We start from the raw sequence: 20,251 nt of genomic DNA on the forward strand, positions 1-20,251 counted from the left end.
TTTTATCTCCCAGTGCTGTCAGGGACACAATGTCCTGTCCAGTCTCCATTGCATAGACCAAAAAGCCAAGACGTTCCTTATGGACACTGCCTCAGTCATTCAAGATGAAATGTGTCAACTCATGTCTGACCACTCCTCACTTTGTCTCCACTCCTATTTTTGAATCAGATCTCTCCTTAGGTCACTGGCGACATGCCATTACTACAACTTAATTACCCACAGACTTGCCCCTTGCATTGTCCTTGTCTTTACTGTCACCATGCATCCTGCCCTTGGTTGCCTTCTGTACTTTCTTCCTCCTCTGACCTCCCCCTCACTTCCTTGAGAAAGTTCCAGTCGGTGGCCTTCCTCTGGGGTGAGTGATTGCAGCTCCACGGGCAGAGTCAACCACATTGAATTACCTACAAGCCTCTCGGAGGACAAATGTGGAATGACTGAGGCATGTGACGGTTGTCATCTCTTGCCTCTTGTTCCTTCATTTCATCACCACTGACTTGACTGTCAAGGCCCATCTGCTGTGACTATTTTCACCGTGTTACATATCAAAACCGTTTTTGTGGAAATCACTCTCAAAATTGTTAAAGCATAAACATTGCTCAGATTTATACATTTTAATGAAATAATCACTTTGAGTTGACATTTCCCCCCCTTGGTTATCCCAGTGCAACATGACTTCAAGACCCACAGAACTGCTCCTCTTACATTTTCAGACAGACCAGCGGGGACTCTGATTGGTCACAGCTAAGCTTCAATGCTTCTGGGTAACAGAGTTTGTCATGCCCAACACCCAATGTGAAAATGTGGGATTGCGAGTACACTGCACATCACAGCAGAGCCTAGTCGTGCTCATCTACAGTAGATGCCCTTGAAGCAGCGTGTTTATGCACATATGAGACACTGAGATCAATTTGAAAATTTATTTTCATATAAAAAGACACTATGAAAACATTAGAGGACTACTTTGTACAATCTTATGTATAAAAAGAACAAAAATGAGAGAGAAAAGGGAAGGGAGGGGTTTTCAGTAATACATCAGCTGGATTGTTGGATGGTTGAAGCAGACGATGAACACCTAAGCATCAAAAGGCCGAAGAGTGGAGGTGAGGTGAGTGAAGTAGGTTTTGGAGCTGGCCTCCGCCTTTCATCCAAGGCTGTTTCATATTCTAAGTTTGGCAGGATTCAAGCACACAATGAAAAAGATGACTCAAACCGTCATGTGTTAGCATTCGCATCACATCAGAGTTAATCAAAGACGGCTGTACAAATGTGTGTAGATCCTTAGTCGTGGTCAAACATCTCATTCGCGATAAATCAGGCAGCATCTAACTTACCGTTCCTGAAGATGAAAACCAGCAAACTCCAGCCCTCATTGAGGTGAAACCTGTCACATTATTCAAAGTATGGAAAAGCTCGTAACGGAAAAAAGATAATTAACAAAATCTCATCGTGCTCTGTAATCACATTTCGTTCTCTTTCTATCTTCAAATCCCATTTTTAAGTTACCATGGGAACAAGGCTTTGTAGAGAATTCATAGCATTGTCCTTAAAACAGTTTTATGTATACAAAAGACGTGTCTACATTTAGGTCTACTTCGTTTCCCCTGAGACTGATGTTTTCTCTGCTATAGACTAACGCCAGCTGAATGAGACTGTGAGGCCACGGCCTTTTCCTTTCTGGACACTCTACACCTGGATCCCGAGCGTCGTAGAAGGTCGGGTGAATGTGACCTTATCGCTCTGCAACCTGGGGGCCGAACCTATCTCGCTCCTCTGAGAGGGAGGGGAGCGTTATGTTTGTCTATCAGCTGATTAACTTGAAAGGTTAGGAGAGCCGCACTCTTGTCTCACCATCTGCGCCCCGCCGCACTACTCCCACATTAGAGATCTTTAAACAGATGGTTTGAGGGCTGCATCGGAAAATGTCAGGACAAATCGCCATCTCCGGATAATTACAGTTTTGAGAGCTGCCCTTCTTAATCTGCATCTCTTCCTGCCTCAAGCTTCCTAAGTATATATGTTTGGATTTTTTTTTTATCCTTGGCTACCATTGTCTCTTGCACTATTTTCTCCTTAAATTGTCCCTCATCTCTTTCTAATGACTAATGGGAGCAGCATTAGTAGACAGAAAAGTTATCGAACCATCTATTGAATGCATCCTGCACCCTGGCACTTTCTCTATGCCGGTGTGTGGCGGGGACGATGTGTATAGCAGGAAAACTGGTTGTCCTCTTGCAGCGACCGAAGTACGGATGTGGAATATCAAGCAGGAAGCCTCACCACTGGCTGATTTTTTGTGTGGCTGTTTCCTCTTCGCCTCGTCTGCCACCCTGTAGCCTCATAACCTCTGTGACTCGGTATTTCTATCACACTCTCTTTCTGCAGCCGCAGTGCTCACAAGTGCAGGATTAAATGACAGGGACAGGTGTCCATGTGGATGACAATTATACATCGTGCTTCACAGCTAACATTAAGATGTCATGCCTCTTGGTAGCACGATGCATGGCTGGCAGCAGGAGACGAGAAACAAAGTGGTAGACGAAAGTAAAGAAAGGCATTTGTCTTTAAATCAATGGAAGGGTTCTAGAATAAGTAGACACACCTACGAAGGATGAGGGAAGCAAACAATAAACCCTCAGCAACAGGGGAAGAGCGAGTTAGCAGCTAAACGGATTGGCGGTTCACTAAGCGGCATGATGGTACGTTTTTGCGGTATGCTCATACGGATTCCATTTGGGCTGAAAGTGACTGATATATTCTATTTTCACTTTGGTGATGGTTGAAATGGATTCAGATGCCGCAATCTTTAAAGGCTTTTATCTCCAAGCACTGGGGGAAAAAAGGGGATGCGAGAATCAGCATGACGATCACCATCCTTCTAGGTTGGCTAACATGCGCCACACGCCACCCTCAGAAAGTAAGCTCACATATACAGTGTGTGTTCTCAATGTATTAAAGATTCACATGGGTTAATTCTCACAGGAAATGAAGGAAATAAAAAAGGCAGCAGAAATGAAACCAGTCTGAAAATAAATCAATTCTTCTTGAACAGTTGTTTCAATCATATTATTTTTTCATTTAAAAGTTTCAAACCATAGAGGAGGACATTTTTTTTTAACTAAACCATAGAAAATACAGAAAAAAGGGGGAAACACATTGTTGACACAGAATGTGAGAGGAATGGATGGATGGGATTGTTGAACTGGAGCCCGAAAAATAGCAGATAGCACATATCAATGAGCACATCCCACATCCATCCGAAATGATGAAAAGTAAAAAACTTAAATAAAAAAGGAAAGACTGAGAGATAGAATGCTTCTGTCATTAGAATGGAAAAGGAAATAAATGAAAGTAGGGTGCCTAGGGGGGGCTACCAGCGTGAGAAACCTCATTGTTTTCCCTTGCTATAAAAAGAACTGAACGGTGCAGAAATATTCTTTTCCCCCCCCCCCCCAAATCCTCAAACAATTGAAAGAGATTTTCTTTTTTCTCCAGAATAAAATCAAGACTTTTTTTCTCAGAAATACGTTTTTCATAGTTTTTTTTCAAGTTCATTTAAAAATCTTCTTCAGTACCCAGACATGTCGAGCCCCTGTTCTCTTTCTTCAATAGTCTTTGCGAAAATATAGGGTAGAACAGTCTTCTTTCCATGTCTGTCCAACCCAGTAAACAAATACAGTAACGCATCCGAACGAGCACATTGCAGGAGACGGGGAGCAGTGTGTGTGAGATCTTTGCGAGAAATCATGTAGTTATGTATAGCTTTTCAGAAGTTCGAGAGTGCGTATTCAAGTGAGGGTGTTTCCGTGTGTGTGTTCACACTTCAGTCTGGAAGTCTCCCTCGGATGAGTCGGGCGTGTTAGCGGAGGAGGAGTCCCAGTTCTTATTGTGCAGCTCCATCCGGTCCTTCTGCTCCCCAGGCACGATGGACAGCTCCGGGGTCATGGTCTTGAAGCTGTCCCACGAGCACTGCTCCTCCGGGGTTGACTTGTCCTGATGGAGGAGGAGGACAAGGAAAAGGGCCATGTAAGGAAAATCAAGCTCCTTATTAAGGTGATAACGTGATCAAAGAAAAGGTCTTGTTTCATACAACCGGGGTCTTGATGGTTTATTTGACACCATTTGTGTTATAATAACAGCGTTTTCATCGTTTTTGTGAAAGAAACTCAAAAGTTAGAATCAAAGAAAATGGCTGAACAAATAAATAAGTAAATACCTGTTGTCTGTTTTCGCCACCCATCATTCTACAACGTCACCTCCATGCAAGGCCAGATTGAAAACTAGCCAAATAGGACAACTTTCCAGGCGACTGATAATAACTGGTGCCTACATTTCCCAAAATGCAACTCGACCAGGCCAATTCGGTCGTAGATATGTGTGTGCTATGCTACTAGCAGCTAATGTAGCCTCATTATATTAGATAATCTCTCTAATCGTTTTGCTTGATTACAAAATGTCTAACCGTGTGTTTTCTTGACACGTCAAACTTGTTGTTTACAACTTTCAGCAATTAAAATAAGGTGAATACAATGTTATAAACACAGGTAGAAATGATGAGCAACTCAATAAAAGAAAACCCAAGTTGTAATAAAATGAAGAGCCTATAGAAAACCATTGCCTTCGCCTTTCATGGCCATTATGCAGTTTGGAGATGAATAGATATGCACTCGCAGAAGCTATCCTTCACCTTTCAAAGTACCAGCACACACACATACACACACATACACACAGAGTCCAACCAATCAGTGGCATTTCTTAGAAGAACACAAAAAAGCAGTGCCATACATACCTGTAATCCTAGGCTCCATTCTACCATGCCTTTTTATCATCAAACTACCACTGAGATACCTCCTTTATCTCCCACCTCTCCCAATCAGTGACTTTCAGACTACTAATATCATGAGACCTTCTGAGCCGGGGTCTGTGAGCTCCGCATGTGTTCCACAGAAGGGCCCACCACGCATGTAAAATACATGTTGGGGGATTAATAAAAAATCCTAATTGGAGGTAGCATTATGCTTCAGCTAAGGGGCATTATTCAAATCAGACTCGTTATCTCGCAGAGATAATGATTTTGCAGATACGAGCTGGGAAAGACATGAGGGATCGCTGGCCCACATGACTCTTGGTGGAGCGAGAGAAACATACAAAGACAGGAAAAACAAGACAGACTACATGTGGGACAGGATGGACCCAGATGCAGCAGAGCTTCTGGACTACATGGAGCTGAATATTCACATTTAGAGGAGGGATATTCACAAAACGCGTGCTCTTTGTGCCTATCCATTCCAGAGAGCACGGCTGTATGCTCTCCCACTACATCCTAGCAATACCATCTCCTTTTCACAATCCCACCTGCTTACTATTATAAGATAATCACGTTATTCTCTCTGAGCTATTCAAACTCTCAATCCCTGTCTAACTCTTCAACAGAGACAGACAAATAAACCAGTCATTGATCTGCAGTCACACCCCCGCCCGCCCCGTTGCAGTGTGACGATCGTCACCAGAGCGCTAGAGGGCAATATCTGCCTGATTATCATTCTCCATGCGTCACAGCCTGACAGTTGGTAAAATGAATACAAAAGGCATAATCTGGGAGCCAATTTGCATGCTAAATGCCGGCGAAGGAACATTTTGTAATGCAGGAGGGTGGGTAATGCTGCAGTTAAGCCCAACTTTATCCCAGGGAGACCAGGCTAACGCGATTGTGCTGCTACTTCGTGTCTATCCATTCCCTTTCGCCATCTCTGCCTTGCCTCCATTCCCTCCTTGCCCCATCTCATCCCTCTCTTTCTGCCTCTCTCTCTCTCGGCCAGAAACCCCTCTACTTACACTCGACGAGTTCTTTTCACCTCCGGCAGACGAAATGCTCCATCGCTTTTCCCTCTGTGGTGATGAAATGGGAGGGAGAAGACAAGGAGGGGGTGACGAGAGAGAGGCAGAAAGACGAAAGAGAAAAGAAGGGGAGGGGGGGGGGATCACAGTCACTGACAACTCTGCCCTGAAACAGAAGCATTGTTCCCACACCTTCTGCAGGTGACCAGGCAGTTGTTGCTTCGTGCTTACACCTGGCCCCTTCTTTCTCTCCATCTCTCAATCCCCCCCAACTCTCTCACTACAACATATAACACACACAATATGCACGCATGGGCACAAACCAGTGATCAGACACTCAGGTTTTTTTCACACATTTTCAAACTGTGTTGGAACAGTTGACTTTTATCGTCCTAACCTGTCAACGATTAGAGGAACACCTGACAAAGCAAGGGCAGAGAGACTGCAGGAAGGACTCCACATGCTACACACCACAAATAGCGTCTGCAACTACTAGAAAAGGGATGAAAGAGACGAGGGTATGTGGGTGTGGAGTGATCTGACTCTAAAAACCTAACTGTGAATCTACTGTGCGGTGCTAGAGGCTTCGTGGCTCATGTTTTCTAAATAATGTTGAAAGAAGATAACGCATGTGGTTATTAGTGCAAGGAAGTGCTATCTACACTATCTGCATTATTGATTGTATACTGTATGTGTTAACACAACACATAACATAGTTAAAGCTAGGCAATACAGTGGACATTGCTGACTCTGTATGTTCGGCCTGAGGCTTAAAAACATAAACCGTGCGTCCCCTGCTGTTGCTCTGAGTTATCTATTGTTTTTTTGTTATGTTCCTGCCAGAAAACTGCAGCTTGGGGTGCTATGCTTTTGTTTGGGAGGTCTGAGGTTTTTTAACATGTGCAGTTGAGGTAACACAATTTCCTTGTTGGTTGCTCGGGGTGTGAGTTTATGATGAGTCCAGCAACACTAGGGCAACAAAAGAGAAGGACTATCTGGGCACAAATTGACTCCCTTGAGAAGCTCCAACAACGTGGTTACTATTGGCTGATTTGACTGGAGCTTTTGGTGCCCTGCTGCAAAGCTACTGCAATGTAAAAAGCAGCAGACATAATTGAGCTGTTTGTGAAAGTGTTTACATGGGTGTTTGTGTTCGGGTGGTGGTGTGTAAGATTGAAAAAAAAAAACCCCTGCTGAGATTAAAAACATTTGAAGGCTGAAGCACATTGCCTTTGGATGGATTTAACTCCATATGTGAAGTGCTCATTAGCTCTGCCTATATGGAAAGCATTTATAGAACATTTTTAATTTGCATTATTATTATTATACAACAGATTAATTATATAAGATTATATATTCTCAGTGGCATCAGTGGATGTAAATACTACGAGCATTGAGTACATTTTACTCCTACTACATTAATCTGCTTTAGTTTTTAGTAACCCTAAAGAACACATCAAACATCAAAATGTAATATTATATTGGTAAAGATTAAACTGACAAATAGAGATGTATATCTTGAGATGAACTTATCGACTATATCTCTGCTTGTATTTGTCACTTTAATGACTCAACATGCAGCTTTTGTAAATGTCACAGCACAGAAAAAGCCTCTCAAAAAGCCAAAGATGTCAGGCCTGGGAAACTAAATGGACATTGTGTGCCATTAGTTATAGGCTAAATTAATGTCTGACAGACTTTGTTTCTGGAAATGTTTCATCACCGTAATGAGTGCCTTTATATTTAATAATAATAATAATAATAATAATGGGTTCCATTTATAAAGCACTTCATATTTGATTTCAAATCCCGAAGTGCTACAAGTAGTGAGCATGAACAGTATAAATAAACATTACACAACACGGTAGAATTAATAAAAAAGCAATACAAAAATAAGGGAGATAAAAAGGTCTAGGCAAAGGCTCGTTTGAAGAGATGGGTTTTGAGGCCTTTTTTAATATAGTATTTCTCATCAGCATTCAAAGAAACGAACGTGATTCAAATATTCAACCAGTAAAGATCAGTTTGTGCTTCATTCGTGTTTGTTATGGACCTGGCAACACAGGGTTCCATTCACCGATACTGTACCTGAACAACGGCACCATTTTAAAGGAAGAGGAATCAATGGTTGCTTTTTGAATCTTTAGGCACAGCAGGGTCAAATTAAGTGTATGTGGCAGTAACACACAAGTAAAATATCAAACGATTGCCAAAGGTGTGACAGTTAGAAATGTGAAATGTTCTGCCTATTCGCCCAACACTTGAGGTTACAGGCAACTTGGCAAGTGACAGGTTTTTTTCCGAGAGAAAAAACTACAAGCTACAAGCATGGCACAGCTACATGAAGGGGAGTTTGTCTAGGGATAGAACTCGCTAGAACAAGATGCTACAGCACAAACATCTAAAGTCGTCTCAAGAAGCCTCCGCCACAGTGTTGGTGGATGAGGCCCACTCTCTGCCACTCAGAGTCCCCCTCATTTGGACCATGGAATGGAAATTGTGTCTAGATGTGGGTGAGCAATGTGTCGGGATGTTTTTGGGAGATGATGGGGGAGACAGGTGGTTGTGGGTAAGTGGGTTAACTTTACCTTTGTTGACTTGGATGCCCATGGTTCTGTTGACTGTCTGGCTACATTCATACTGGGACATGAGAACAAGCATGCAACACAAGGCCCAGTCCGCCAACAAAGCACACACATCGGGAAACAAAACAAAAAAACAGAAATGAATAAAATGTGGCAGTAAAGTAAAGAAAGGACATACGCGTAGTGCCACCTGACACAAACTAAAATCACATACACAAAGAAAAAATAAAAGCAACATCAAACGATGCAAGAGCAGACTGAGTGGATACCAGAACATGACTAGTATGTCAGCTGTCAGTGGGCTTTGGGTCATTGAACCAGAACTGGGCTATTTCAAGGTTTGCATGTGTGTTTACTACATTATATTATCAAGATAATTATCCAAATTGCCTATTCAGTACCGGCATCATTTATTAGAGGGCACTAAATAGCTTAAATGGGCATAGCAGTCTTTAGGACCATTGACCCCTTAGCTGGGAAGGAATCTGTGTCACAAATAATAAGGCCCTTCAAAGGAGCCACATCTGGAGAATGTAGAGGAAATAAATTCCATTAGTGCAACACATTGCAAACAAACGAGCAATCAGACACACAGGCTTGGTTTGCTGCTGTCTGGATCAGTGCGATGTAATCCAAGGCCAGTGCCTATAGTGCAAACATTTCCAGCTAGCTATTCGGGCCTTTTCACCTCCCTTTAATTGGCCCAAGGACACTAAATGAGCTAAATGAGTATTGTGCCTCTTGGTGCACGAAGCCAGTGTTAGGCTTGTTCCGCCTGGGCTAACAAGCCCCTCATTAGGAGCCACTGATAGAGCCAGTGTGCTAAAGTTACACTCCGCCAACCCTCAGTTTTCATGGGCAATTTGTGTGGAAGGATGAAAACAGTTGATGAGTTTATGCTCGGCACTGAGAAGGGGGCATGGACATAATTAAAAACAAGCTAATGAGAGGAATTAATTATTCAATTAATGCCTCAAACGTGCCACCGAGGGCTGAGTTTAGAGGGAGGAATGGGAAAACGACAGAGACAGCGAGAGAGAAAATGTCAAGCCGTGAGGATGAATAGAGGGGAGAATGAGATATGGAGAGGGAGAAGAGTGGGTGACTTGGTTTATTGCTGGGATGTGAAATTGAAGCCCTCTACAGTAGCTTAATGCTAGAAAATGGACTATCAAGACCTTCAGGGTTTGCAAGTGCAGGCAAATTGCCCTTACTGAATCAACAAAAATGTAGTCTCTGTCATTTAAAATGATACATCAGCATTCTACACAAGACATCCTCAAAGCGTACACTTGACCTGAGCGACACTCCCCTTCAGTTGCCTAAAAACATGCCACACTATCCATAACAGCCACTCACGTTAACTGAGGAAGCATTTCGGACGTGCAATTAGCTAAAGCTTATTGATATCAGACAATAATACTACAGATTATTCAATTATTAATTAAATATTTCGTTTTGTTATTGCATTCATTTGTATAGTACTGGATCATGTCTGTATCATCTTTTGTTTCATTTGTATTTTCTTTGGTTTTACACGCTCGAAAAAAAACAAAAAAACTAAACTAAGCATACAGAGAGCACCTGATCGCACCGCTCTTTCACGGGAAAGGATAATAGGAGAAACCTCTTCGACTATACCAGAATATATTTCCATATGTAGCCATACACACTTTAATTCCACCATATAACTCAAACACATGCCATTTCCGTTGGATTGCAAATACATCTTTCATAATCGAAAATGTCCTCCCTGTCCTTACTCTGATCTAGCATGAGTGAATTCAAAGTAGAGCACTTGTTTCTTTTGTCTTTTTCTCCATCCCACTGCGTTCCGCGCAACTTCTCACTGTCTATCTGGAGAGCGAAGCCAAGCACGCTTCATTAAATCAAGAACACAGCAGACGACGGGATGGAAATACATCCCATTTGAGGGCTAAAAAATGCATCAGCTAGGCCATTATGCAGAGCAAACTATCTTTTCCTCTCTCGCACACATCGTCCAAGCCACACACAGAGAGGCACAGCACTGCATGCATATTTGCGTTATGACCTGCTGAACCCTGTGGCGAGGATAGAAAATGACAGGGTAACTCCACAGTGAAGGAGGCCAAGAAGCAGTTCTGGATATACACATTAGCGCACACAGTATCGCTGTTACACACCGAGGTACAAAAACACTGCATTACTCTGGCTCTCAGTAACCCCACTGACTCCATTTGTCTACTCTCTCCATTACGAGACAGATAAAGCAAATGGACTCCATCACCCTGCTCGCCATATGGCCCCTGCCTGAGCATCCACTGCACTTTAAACAAAGGATTTGGATTTGTTTTCACCATTTGCATTCATGTGAAGCCCACTTTCTATCCACTTCAATAGGGCTATGAAACAAGTGTAACTCTGCAATATGGTTTTCTTATGAGAGCAGACACTTGTGCATCTATACCGAAACAATTGATTCAAGGTGAGTAGCTTTTTTTTTTCTGATGTCAACAAAGGAAAATAATAGCAAACAATCTACAATCAATCCACATTAGATTGAAGCGACCTCTGTAACTTCGTAGCAACATTTCAGAATGTATAGCAGTTGCTATGTATCGTGCTGCATTACAAATGCACACAGATGTCTGAAACTGGCTGGAGAAACATAATATGTTTGTGTCACAGCCTGCAACTGACCTTTGTTAGCGATTGTCTATCAGTAAGACATTTTGCAGAGTAGATTTGAAAGGTCACGCATATTATTTTTCTAAAAACAGAATATGCAACAGAGAGCAACGTCTACATGTATCTACGGAGTAATGGAATAGCTACACGAGCGGCCTAATAGAAAAGACAGACAAGATGATTTCCCAGATTGAGGTTAATGGCTAATGCATTCTCCTTCTGTCTTGACAAGTAGTTCCATCTCGTTGACATCTATACTGCATATCACATGCATCATCCTTACAAGGCTCTATCTATAAGGCATTACCAGTTACTGAGCAATATGAAAGTAACAGCATGAGTATGGGTGGACAAGGACATTCAAGAGATTGAAGGGTGTGGATTCTATCTGTGATGCCACTTTAAGCCCACTGCAGTTGAACAGAAATAGGATAAGAGGTGAATGTAGAAAGATAATTGTGTGTGGGGGACAATGTCTGATATCCACTCACCCCCTCTACAGAGATCCTACCTTTCCAGAGAAGTACATGAATCAGGTTCCTTCTGACCCCATACGTCTTTGTGATATTTCTCCGATAGGCACCCACACAAAGTGCATCATGTGTGTCCCTTTTTAGTGCCAAGGAGCTAGTTTATGGAGTATCATGGTTTATGAGGTGATTATAAATCGGTTTTGGATGGGTCATTGTTTTTATGAACTCATTTATCACTTGGTTATAGTGTTTGGATCATAAGGTTTAATTCTGGCACTGAAATGGGAACTATGAGTGAATGGATTGTCTCACCACACACAGGCGCTACAGGAATGGAGAAACAACCCCAAACAGCAACAAAAAAAACCTCCCAAAAATATTTTTATGATTTTCTTTTATCATGGTAGGTAAATCCAGTCCTGCATCAAACGACCTTACACATCCATCTCTCTGGCTACTGATTCCAGATTGTATATTTCAAAATGAATTTGTACAGGAGTTAATGCAGGAAGGGGAGCATTCATAATATGAATGCAGAAGCACAGGAGGTAAAAGCTTTGATGCACTGAACCGTTACACCACCACACCACTAGGGGACTATCTAATATTTAGGCTCATCAAACACAGTCACGTCACCATGAGACAGCGCTGACGGGTAGTAGATGAGCACATAGATGTGAATTATAGTTTGACACTGTCTTTGTGACTGTATACATACACATAATTAATTATTGAAAATACTTTTCACTAAACATGTATTGAAGCATGTATTACTTTACTAAGTTTGAAGTACCTCACTCTGAATTGACTGTTCGTTTAACCCCAGCCTCCTACGCTAGTTGGGTAGCTTGATTAGCTAGTTTAAGCTGGGAGTCCCAGGCAATCTTTCTATACATTTGTCCTTGTACAGTTTGCCAATTATGATAAGGATACATGTTGGAATGATTATTGTACTGCAACCCTGTTTGACTGCTTAGCTTGCATACATATTTGTACAATATGTGTTCACTTCTAACGTTACCAGAGTAAAGGCTTTTAGGATGAGGACTAACCACTGTGTTTTGCAAACTTACTTCTATACCAGATCATGTTGGCTTTGGCTGCTTGAAGGTAAACTACCCTGAGTCCTAAAAAGGGGCACTGAACTGAACTGCTAATGTAAGCCTTAACTCTGCTATTGCAACTTGTAAACACACACACTAAAGATGTGCTCCTTGGCCTTAAGTGATGTTCAGTTACTGAATGTAGCAAGCTAGTTAGGCGGACATGCTTACGAAAACAGCTTGGAGCACATTAACACTTTTTTTTAATCCATATACTTTCCTAAAAGGCTACAAATACAGACACCATCTTCTTAAATGCTGAGGATTGCCCTAAGTTATGGGCTCAGAACAGTCTCATAATACACACATGCACACAGAAGGATTCACACTTGTGTTTTTCAATGCACACACAAATGTGTTCCGTTTCATATACATGTAAATAAAATCCAATTACAAAAAAAAGTTTTACATATGTATTTTTGATCCACACATATTTGTTTTTCGTTTAAAACCTCTGCACCTGCAAACACAAACCGCTTTCTGTGCACGGATCGCTGTGCATTCGTGTGTGGGTTTTTTGAGACTCCCCTGACGGTCAGCCGATTCGTACTTGTAATTTTTTCTATCTATAGCCAATCAGATGTCTCCTCAATTCTAAATCAATCACATGAGCGCGCCCCCACGAGTAGTGCTGAGTACCTGGACTCACATTCAGGTTCAGGTCCGGACTCAAGTCCAGAGGTTCAGGTTCAGGTCCGGACTTATAAGTCCGGACCTGAACCCATGGCTTGTGTCAAGTTGTATGAGTAACTAAAGTGAACTTATTGTGAGCTAATTATCAATTGAAAATTAACTCATAATAAACTCAAATTCAAACTCGTCAGGTTTATTGTGCTCCCTTCCAACTTGTGTCTACATTTCTCTACAAAGTACAAATGTAAAAAAAAAACACTTTTTGCCACTTAGTCTACAAATGACTTATGACAGCAACTACAGTGAACTACTACAAAGTTCAAACGTTTATTTAATTTACCAAACTAAAGTAACCAAACAGTCCCTGAGCTGACTGAGCCTAAATCCCTAAAACGTTGCTGAAAGGTAGAGTGTAGAGTAGACTATACCCATTACACTGTTACACACCTACTATACAGTATAGGCTACACTGTAGTGGCTGTACAGTCAGAGTGTACTGTACTGTCTGTACACCATGTATTTTCTACAACTCTACATGTGTACATTATACAGTACATACTACATACATAGTGATGTACAAACATACTGTTAGAAATTAAAATCAATGTTGATATGGTGTAATTTTGAATTAAATACACTATTTAATTTAAATCAGTTTTATTCTGAAAAAACCGGAAGTTCACACTATTAACTTTTATTCTGAAAATTATTCACTTCCGGTTAGCATTAGCATGTGGCGAAATGCTACGTTTTCAAACCGTGAATCAAAGGTGAAATGACATGTGATGTTGTACACTGAGCACACTGGGATTAGCACTCATTTATTGACGCTGAATAATGTTTATCAGGGAATGTTTAAATGACCACAGAAACCAGAATAGACGTAAGTGCTAGTTTTTTTGCGAGTCCAAGTACCGGTTCCCGACGTTCCGGTTTTAACCGGACTTGAACCGAAACTTTTTACAAGTCCAGTACCGGTTCGGCGTACCGGTACGCAGCACTACCCACGAGGGTAGATTTCTTGCGTTCATGACGTAGCGCTTCATGTACGCATTTTGCGCAGTCCGGAGCTGACAGCTCCATGGAGCCTGCCTGCAGGCGCTAATGTCAGGACACCTCCACTCAGGCCCGGTTCCAGAACAAAATGACTCAGGGTGCATCTGAGATTAGAGAGGGTGCAGGGGTAAAGTGCTATTTTTATAAGTGGGGAGTGGGCTTACCACCCTCTAGGGGGGTCCTCACCTCCTCTAGGGGGGTCCGGGGGCATGCTCTACCGGGAACATTTTTTTTTTTAAATATTGAAGTTAAAAGCATCAATCTGGTGCACTTTGAGAGCAACATGAAGAGATCTATGGATACATCTCAACACCCATATGAAACAGAACTGTAAACAGATTTACTTTTTCTTTATGGATATTTTACAAATCACTCCCCTTTTAAGACCGAAATGTCTACATGCATAGCAGAAGATGGCATCTTTTTTACAGGAATATTCCAGCCAATCTCTGTTTTGAAACCATGAGCTGCAAAATGAGCGCCTTACCCCACTGTAAAGGCGAGTTGGGTACTTTTTTAAATATACCAGGGCAGGCTCTGTTTTGCCGAGGTCCTCTGGCACTTGCGGGCCGCCAAGGGGTGGCGGTGTTTGGGGTAACGAAGACGGCTCCTCCGCCTCCGTGGGCGAGGCGGGCAAAGCCGGCGAGTCGGGCGGGAGGACGTTAGTGTCCACGACAGTGGCCGCGGGAAACGTAATGTCCCCATGATCTGAACTGTTATTACCTGCAGTAGATGCAGTGTTACTGCTGGCGATAAGGGCTGGTTGTTTTAACCATTTTCTGATGTCCACCATTGACTGCCGTGTAAGCACCTTGCAGATGATGAACGCTCAGAGGAGACTCGGCACATCACAACTACACGCCATAGGACCCTGACCAAGCGTCGCTCCTGGACGTTCAGGGAGTGAGACTGTGTTGGCACAGGTCACGCACACCTGACATAATAACGTTACTTAGGCTACCGTTTAAATTGACCAAATAAATGCAGCAGACAATGATATTTAACCACAATTACAATTTATTTTATTTCAACTATATTCTTCTTCTTCTTCTTCTTCTTCTTCTTCTTCTTCTTCTTCTTCTTCTTCTTCTTCTTCTTACTATTATAATTATAATTATTATTATTATATATGTAATATCTTTCACTTTTTTTTTTTTTTTCACTTTAAATTTTTCAAATGAGGGTGCATAACGACTCAACTGCACCCTTATGCACCCCCGTAGAACAGGGCCTGCCTCCACTCTCAGTACATTGCCACTTTCCGAACAGGAAATGCACGCAAATACAATCTTTTATATTATTAAGGTACAGCGCCACTTTCCGAACCATTGATGAATGCTTGGCAGGCAAAACCGTTTTAAATGTGTGTTTCCTGTATGGCGAATACAGCTGCTTTCTTTATGTCTGTATGAAGTTGTTGTAAGTGTGGAGGGAGCAGCTACAGGTTAGCTTAGCCTAATCGATCAGTGCACTCCGAAGCCAGTGCTAGACAGTGAACTGTCAACGGGGCGGGGGAGGGATCTGATCGATATGGACATAAACGCGAGTGAAGTATAACCGGACGCGAGAGAGGGATCAGATCAGCTGCTGAGTCTGATGGAGACACGCAGCTCTACATAATCACCTGAAGCTCCGCCCTCTGTTTAGCGAGCTGACCGGACTGCGCAAAATGCGTATATGAAGTGTCATGAACGCAAGCAAGCAATCATAACCTCGTGGGGGCGCGCTCATGTGATTGGCTTAGAATGAAGGAGACATCTGATTGGCTATAGATAGAACAAATTATAAGTATGAATCGGCTGACCGTCAGGGGAGTCTCAAAAAACCCACACACGAATGCACAGCGATCCGTGCACAGAAAGCGGTCTGTGTTTGCAGGTGCAGAGGTTTTACACGGAAAACAAATATGTGAGGTTCAAAAATAATAATGTACATTTTTTTTCTGTAATTGGATTGTATTTACATGTATATGAAACGGAACACATTTGTGTGTGCATTGAAAAACACAAGTGTGAATCCTTCTGTGTGCATGTGTGTATTATGAGACTGTTCTGAGCCCATACTAAGTAGCCAACAGCCCTATGTCCACCACTTCAACACGTGGAAAGATCCAAACTCAACACCCCTGCTTATTAACAGTTGTTTAGCGAACAGTCAATTTAATACAGGTGTGTATATGTATGTGTGCATATATGTATATCAGTGTATGTATATGTGTCAATCAACAGGTAAAGCCGATTAATAATACTAATAATATCAATAATAATGCATACAAATTATAATTATTGCAGATTAGAGATTATAAATAAATCATTTAGGGACAACGGGGTGAGATTAAATAAGTTATACTTCTTCTCACTCCTTTTCGAACACTAGATGTGGCACTGTTTATGTTGCTAATGCTGTTGTTGTTGTTGTAAATGTCATTTTTTGTTTTGATTTCTCTTACATGACTATGCACTTTAACATTTGTTTTGTTCTGTAATTATTTATTTTACTTGTTCGAAATAAATGTATCAATCAATCAAATATAAAATGTACATTTTTGCAGCCCCCGACACACATATACAGCACATACAGTGGCAAACTCTGACACATACAGTCACATGTAGCGCGTCAACTCAAGTCTTAGAGTGAGTTAAGTGGGTTCTACTGCACAAGGTTTATGCTTGGTTTATTAGGTCTTACGTTGACTTTCTTTGTAAACGAGGGAGGCTCTTCGTACGAGCGATGGCTCTGTGTTGTGCCTTGGTGGTGGGGGAGGGGGGACCTGTGTTGAACGAACAGTCCGGGGTGGTTAGAAGGGGTTAAAGTTGTTTATGTTCGGGTTAAAATACTGTTTAGGCACTTTGAAGTAGAGAAAGGCTTGTAAAGTCAGGGGGGGTTAATGAGGTTTTGAGGCGTCGTTGCCTGAGGTAGGTGACAGTAAATGGTTAGACAAGTAAGGCAGATGAAGTTCTCCCTTCTACTAGTTTTGTATTGACTTGAACTGGCTATCCTCCCATGTCACTACAGGTGAAAAGCTCAATATTGAGTGACTAAGTAAATTGGCCATACGAAGTTAAGGGTGAATATAAAATGTAAAAGTACTGTGGGAGTCCATCCGTGAGAAGATAGCATAGTGAAATGCAATTATGTTTGCAATTAAATCACAGCACTTGTCTAGTACATCACTGTCACTGTCGGTGTTTGCTATATGGCATAGAAAGGAGGTTATTAAGGGTATTATGAAACAATTATATCATTACTCATGCGCTCTTAAACACAATTAATGTGCTTCGAACACAGAAAGTGAAGCAAACTGATCTCAGAGAAAAAACAGATGCACATACAAAAATAAAAAAAGATTCATACACACACAAACTCCAGCCTACAACCACGCACTAGGGGAAGCAGCCACACACGTACAGTAGGCACTCTGATATGCAAGTGTACGGACACGCACACCCACACACACTCCCTTCTCATCTCCATAATTACTGTATAGTCAGCATGTCCGTGTCCGGGGGTGACTCTCGAAGTGAGATGTTGACAACAGCGGAGCTGAACTCAAGCGTGGTCCTGTCAAAGGCCTGACACTGATAGCATTATCCATGTAATTATTCACAGTTAAGTGAACTGCCTACTTACTTTAAAGATAATGGATTTGGATGAGTAAGCCATATCTATGCTGTCCTTTCATTTCACAGCGTATGTGACATCACAAACCCAGAGGAAATGTGCGTTTCAACTTGTCTTAATTACCTAAAATAAGGCCTATCTATTATTTGCTTGTGCTTTCATTTCTTTTACCATTGGACGTAATCTGAAAGCACACCTGCTCTCCCTCTGAGCCACATTAACATTCTGCAGCGCAACTGGTAAGAACCACACACTAATATAATATGTCTCATGCCTGCCATTTTTCTTCTCTTCCACAAAGTGTTTGCTTGGAATTAATGAATGGGGAGACGGCCAACGCTTCTGAAAGTCTTGATCAAGACGTTGAGCAAATGAGGAGTGAAGGAACAGGCCGGGGGTCTGGCATTGGGACATGGCAGCGTCTTTGCATATGTGTGTGTATGTGTACAGTATGTTGCTACGTGGCGTGGGGAATATGAGCGATTTAAGGCTGGCCTCTGTTGCTCTACTGGCGCTGTAAATAAGATGTGCCAGCATGGTGCCGATGCCAGGGAAAAGTACACCTAACAAGGTTGACCAACTCATCACGGCTACGCACTGAAGCTCCGCAGATGAAGGAAGTGTGAGCAAATGCGTGTGTACTTACATTGTAATGCAACTGGCCCTCTGAAGGTCAGCAGGGATTCTTTCGTCTGCTGCTAATAATGGCTTATTAATGATTCAAGGATACTTCTGTGTCTTATGCGCACAGTTGCAAACCCAAGCACCCCACTGACGCACACACCCACCTCACCCCCCCCCACATAGACACATCAAACATAGAGTAAACAGACAATGAATCCCGAAAACAAACAGATTAAACCAATGTGACATAGACAAAAAACGTGTGTGTGAAGGCACAATCGTGTTTATCAGCATTGCAATTTTGTGAGGTGGTTTGGAAAGAGTGAGAAATAGTTTCACAGGTCTTAAATTGCTACAATTGGATTTTTATTAAACAGCTTTGATTGATTTCCCCTCAGCTAACAGCTTAAGTTATCAACTGTTTTGACAGGTATTTAATAACCACAAGTGAGAACAAATTAGGTTCAGGTTATTTACAGCACGTATAAAAATAAATTTACCGTAAGTAAGCTGGAATAAATTGTGCCTCTAAAGTTGTATTGATGAGGTAGTTATTGATCGATTCCCCAAGGGTGTGATAATAAGTACAACAGTGAATTAATGAAATGGCAATAAAAATACACAATATACACTATTTACATTAGATGTTTTCTAAGGCAGCATTTTAGCTGGAAAATACTATGAATACAGCCACTTTCAAAAGTACTTCATGGTGGATAGGCTATGACCACTACTTTCTGTGAAGCATGCTACTGCAATTTAAATCTGAGCGGAAGTCAGAATTTGATATAATTTGTTTAAATTATTTAGTGTTAAAGGGGTTGGGTTTTAGGGTTGTGAAAAAGTGCGGAAGGGGTGGATATGCATTGATACAGCGGGGTCCGTCCCGCTTTGGGCAATGGTCTTACCTTGAATGTGGACATGGCTGGGTCCCTGCTATACCTGTCTATGGTGTGGAACTTGGACGAGTGGTTGAGCTCATGGTACAGCTCAGAATGTCTTTTGCGAGTGTGCATCACTTTCTGGAAGGGAAGAGAGGAAGGGACAGCAAAAATGAACCAAAAACAGGAACAAAAAAGCAAAAAGAAGAGGGGGGGCCATATAGGGGCAGGCAGGGGAAGGGAAAATGGGTAAAATGCTGAGGGACTGCAGTGACGCCAGCCGTGAAAAGGGGGTTAGAAGAACACCGACAGATCGATCGATTGTTGGCTCATGCTCATACATCATCCACTTCCCCAGTCTTTAAGAATTTGGCAACTGGGAGAGCTGCAGAGGAGTCTTGAAAGCGAAAATTCTATGAAAATGACTGACAGAAATGCCATTGCTCAAGACTGGGCTCTGCTAGCTGGCAGTCCTGTTAAATCAGGATTTTGTCCATCTCATTAAATGTCTAAAGGAAGGGCTGATATTTAATTCTCGCCCTATTGAGATGATATTTGACAAAACTGCCATCCCTGAGTTCTGAATATGTCTGTCTGGAAGGAGAATAAATCCAGATCTATAAACCTCTGACAGCAAACTACATTTGTCAGTGCCACTGCTGTTGTCCCTCGGTGCTAATTGGCAGTGCTGTATCGGCTCGGCAGTAGCTAATCGTCAAAGCAGCTTGCCAGGTTAAAAGTGACACAGGGGCAAAGTGCCAGCACTACAC

General features: G+C 42.0%; 1 protein-coding gene across 7 annotated transcripts in view; it reads right to left on the reverse strand.

Moving 5' to 3' along the window:
* Positions 1 to 959: 959 nt before the first annotated feature.
* Positions 960 to 20,251, reverse strand: part of adgrb2 (adhesion G protein-coupled receptor B2) — a 268,441-nt gene continuing 249,149 nt past the window's right edge. For 4 of the 7 annotated variants that reach the window (XM_071204889.1, XM_071204887.1, XM_071204888.1 and 1 more), the window contains 3 exons: positions 19,509 to 19,622; positions 5,833 to 5,886; positions 960 to 3,990 (listed from right to left, as the gene is read on the reverse strand). In XM_071204889.1, coding sequence (XP_071060990.1) covers positions 3,814 to 3,990; positions 5,833 to 5,886; positions 19,509 to 19,622 — 345 coding nt within the window. In that variant the 3' untranslated portion in view covers positions 960 to 3,813. The remainder of the gene's footprint in view (positions 3,991 to 5,832; positions 5,887 to 19,508; positions 19,623 to 20,251) is intronic. The other 3 variants (XM_034095060.1, XM_071204891.1, XM_071204890.1) reach the window with 2 other exon arrangements.

This window comes from Pseudochaenichthys georgianus, chromosome 11 (assembly GCF_902827115.2).
Source record: "Pseudochaenichthys georgianus chromosome 11, fPseGeo1.2, whole genome shotgun sequence".
In the NCBI taxonomy this organism is placed as follows: domain Eukaryota; kingdom Metazoa; phylum Chordata; class Actinopteri; order Perciformes; family Channichthyidae; genus Pseudochaenichthys; species Pseudochaenichthys georgianus.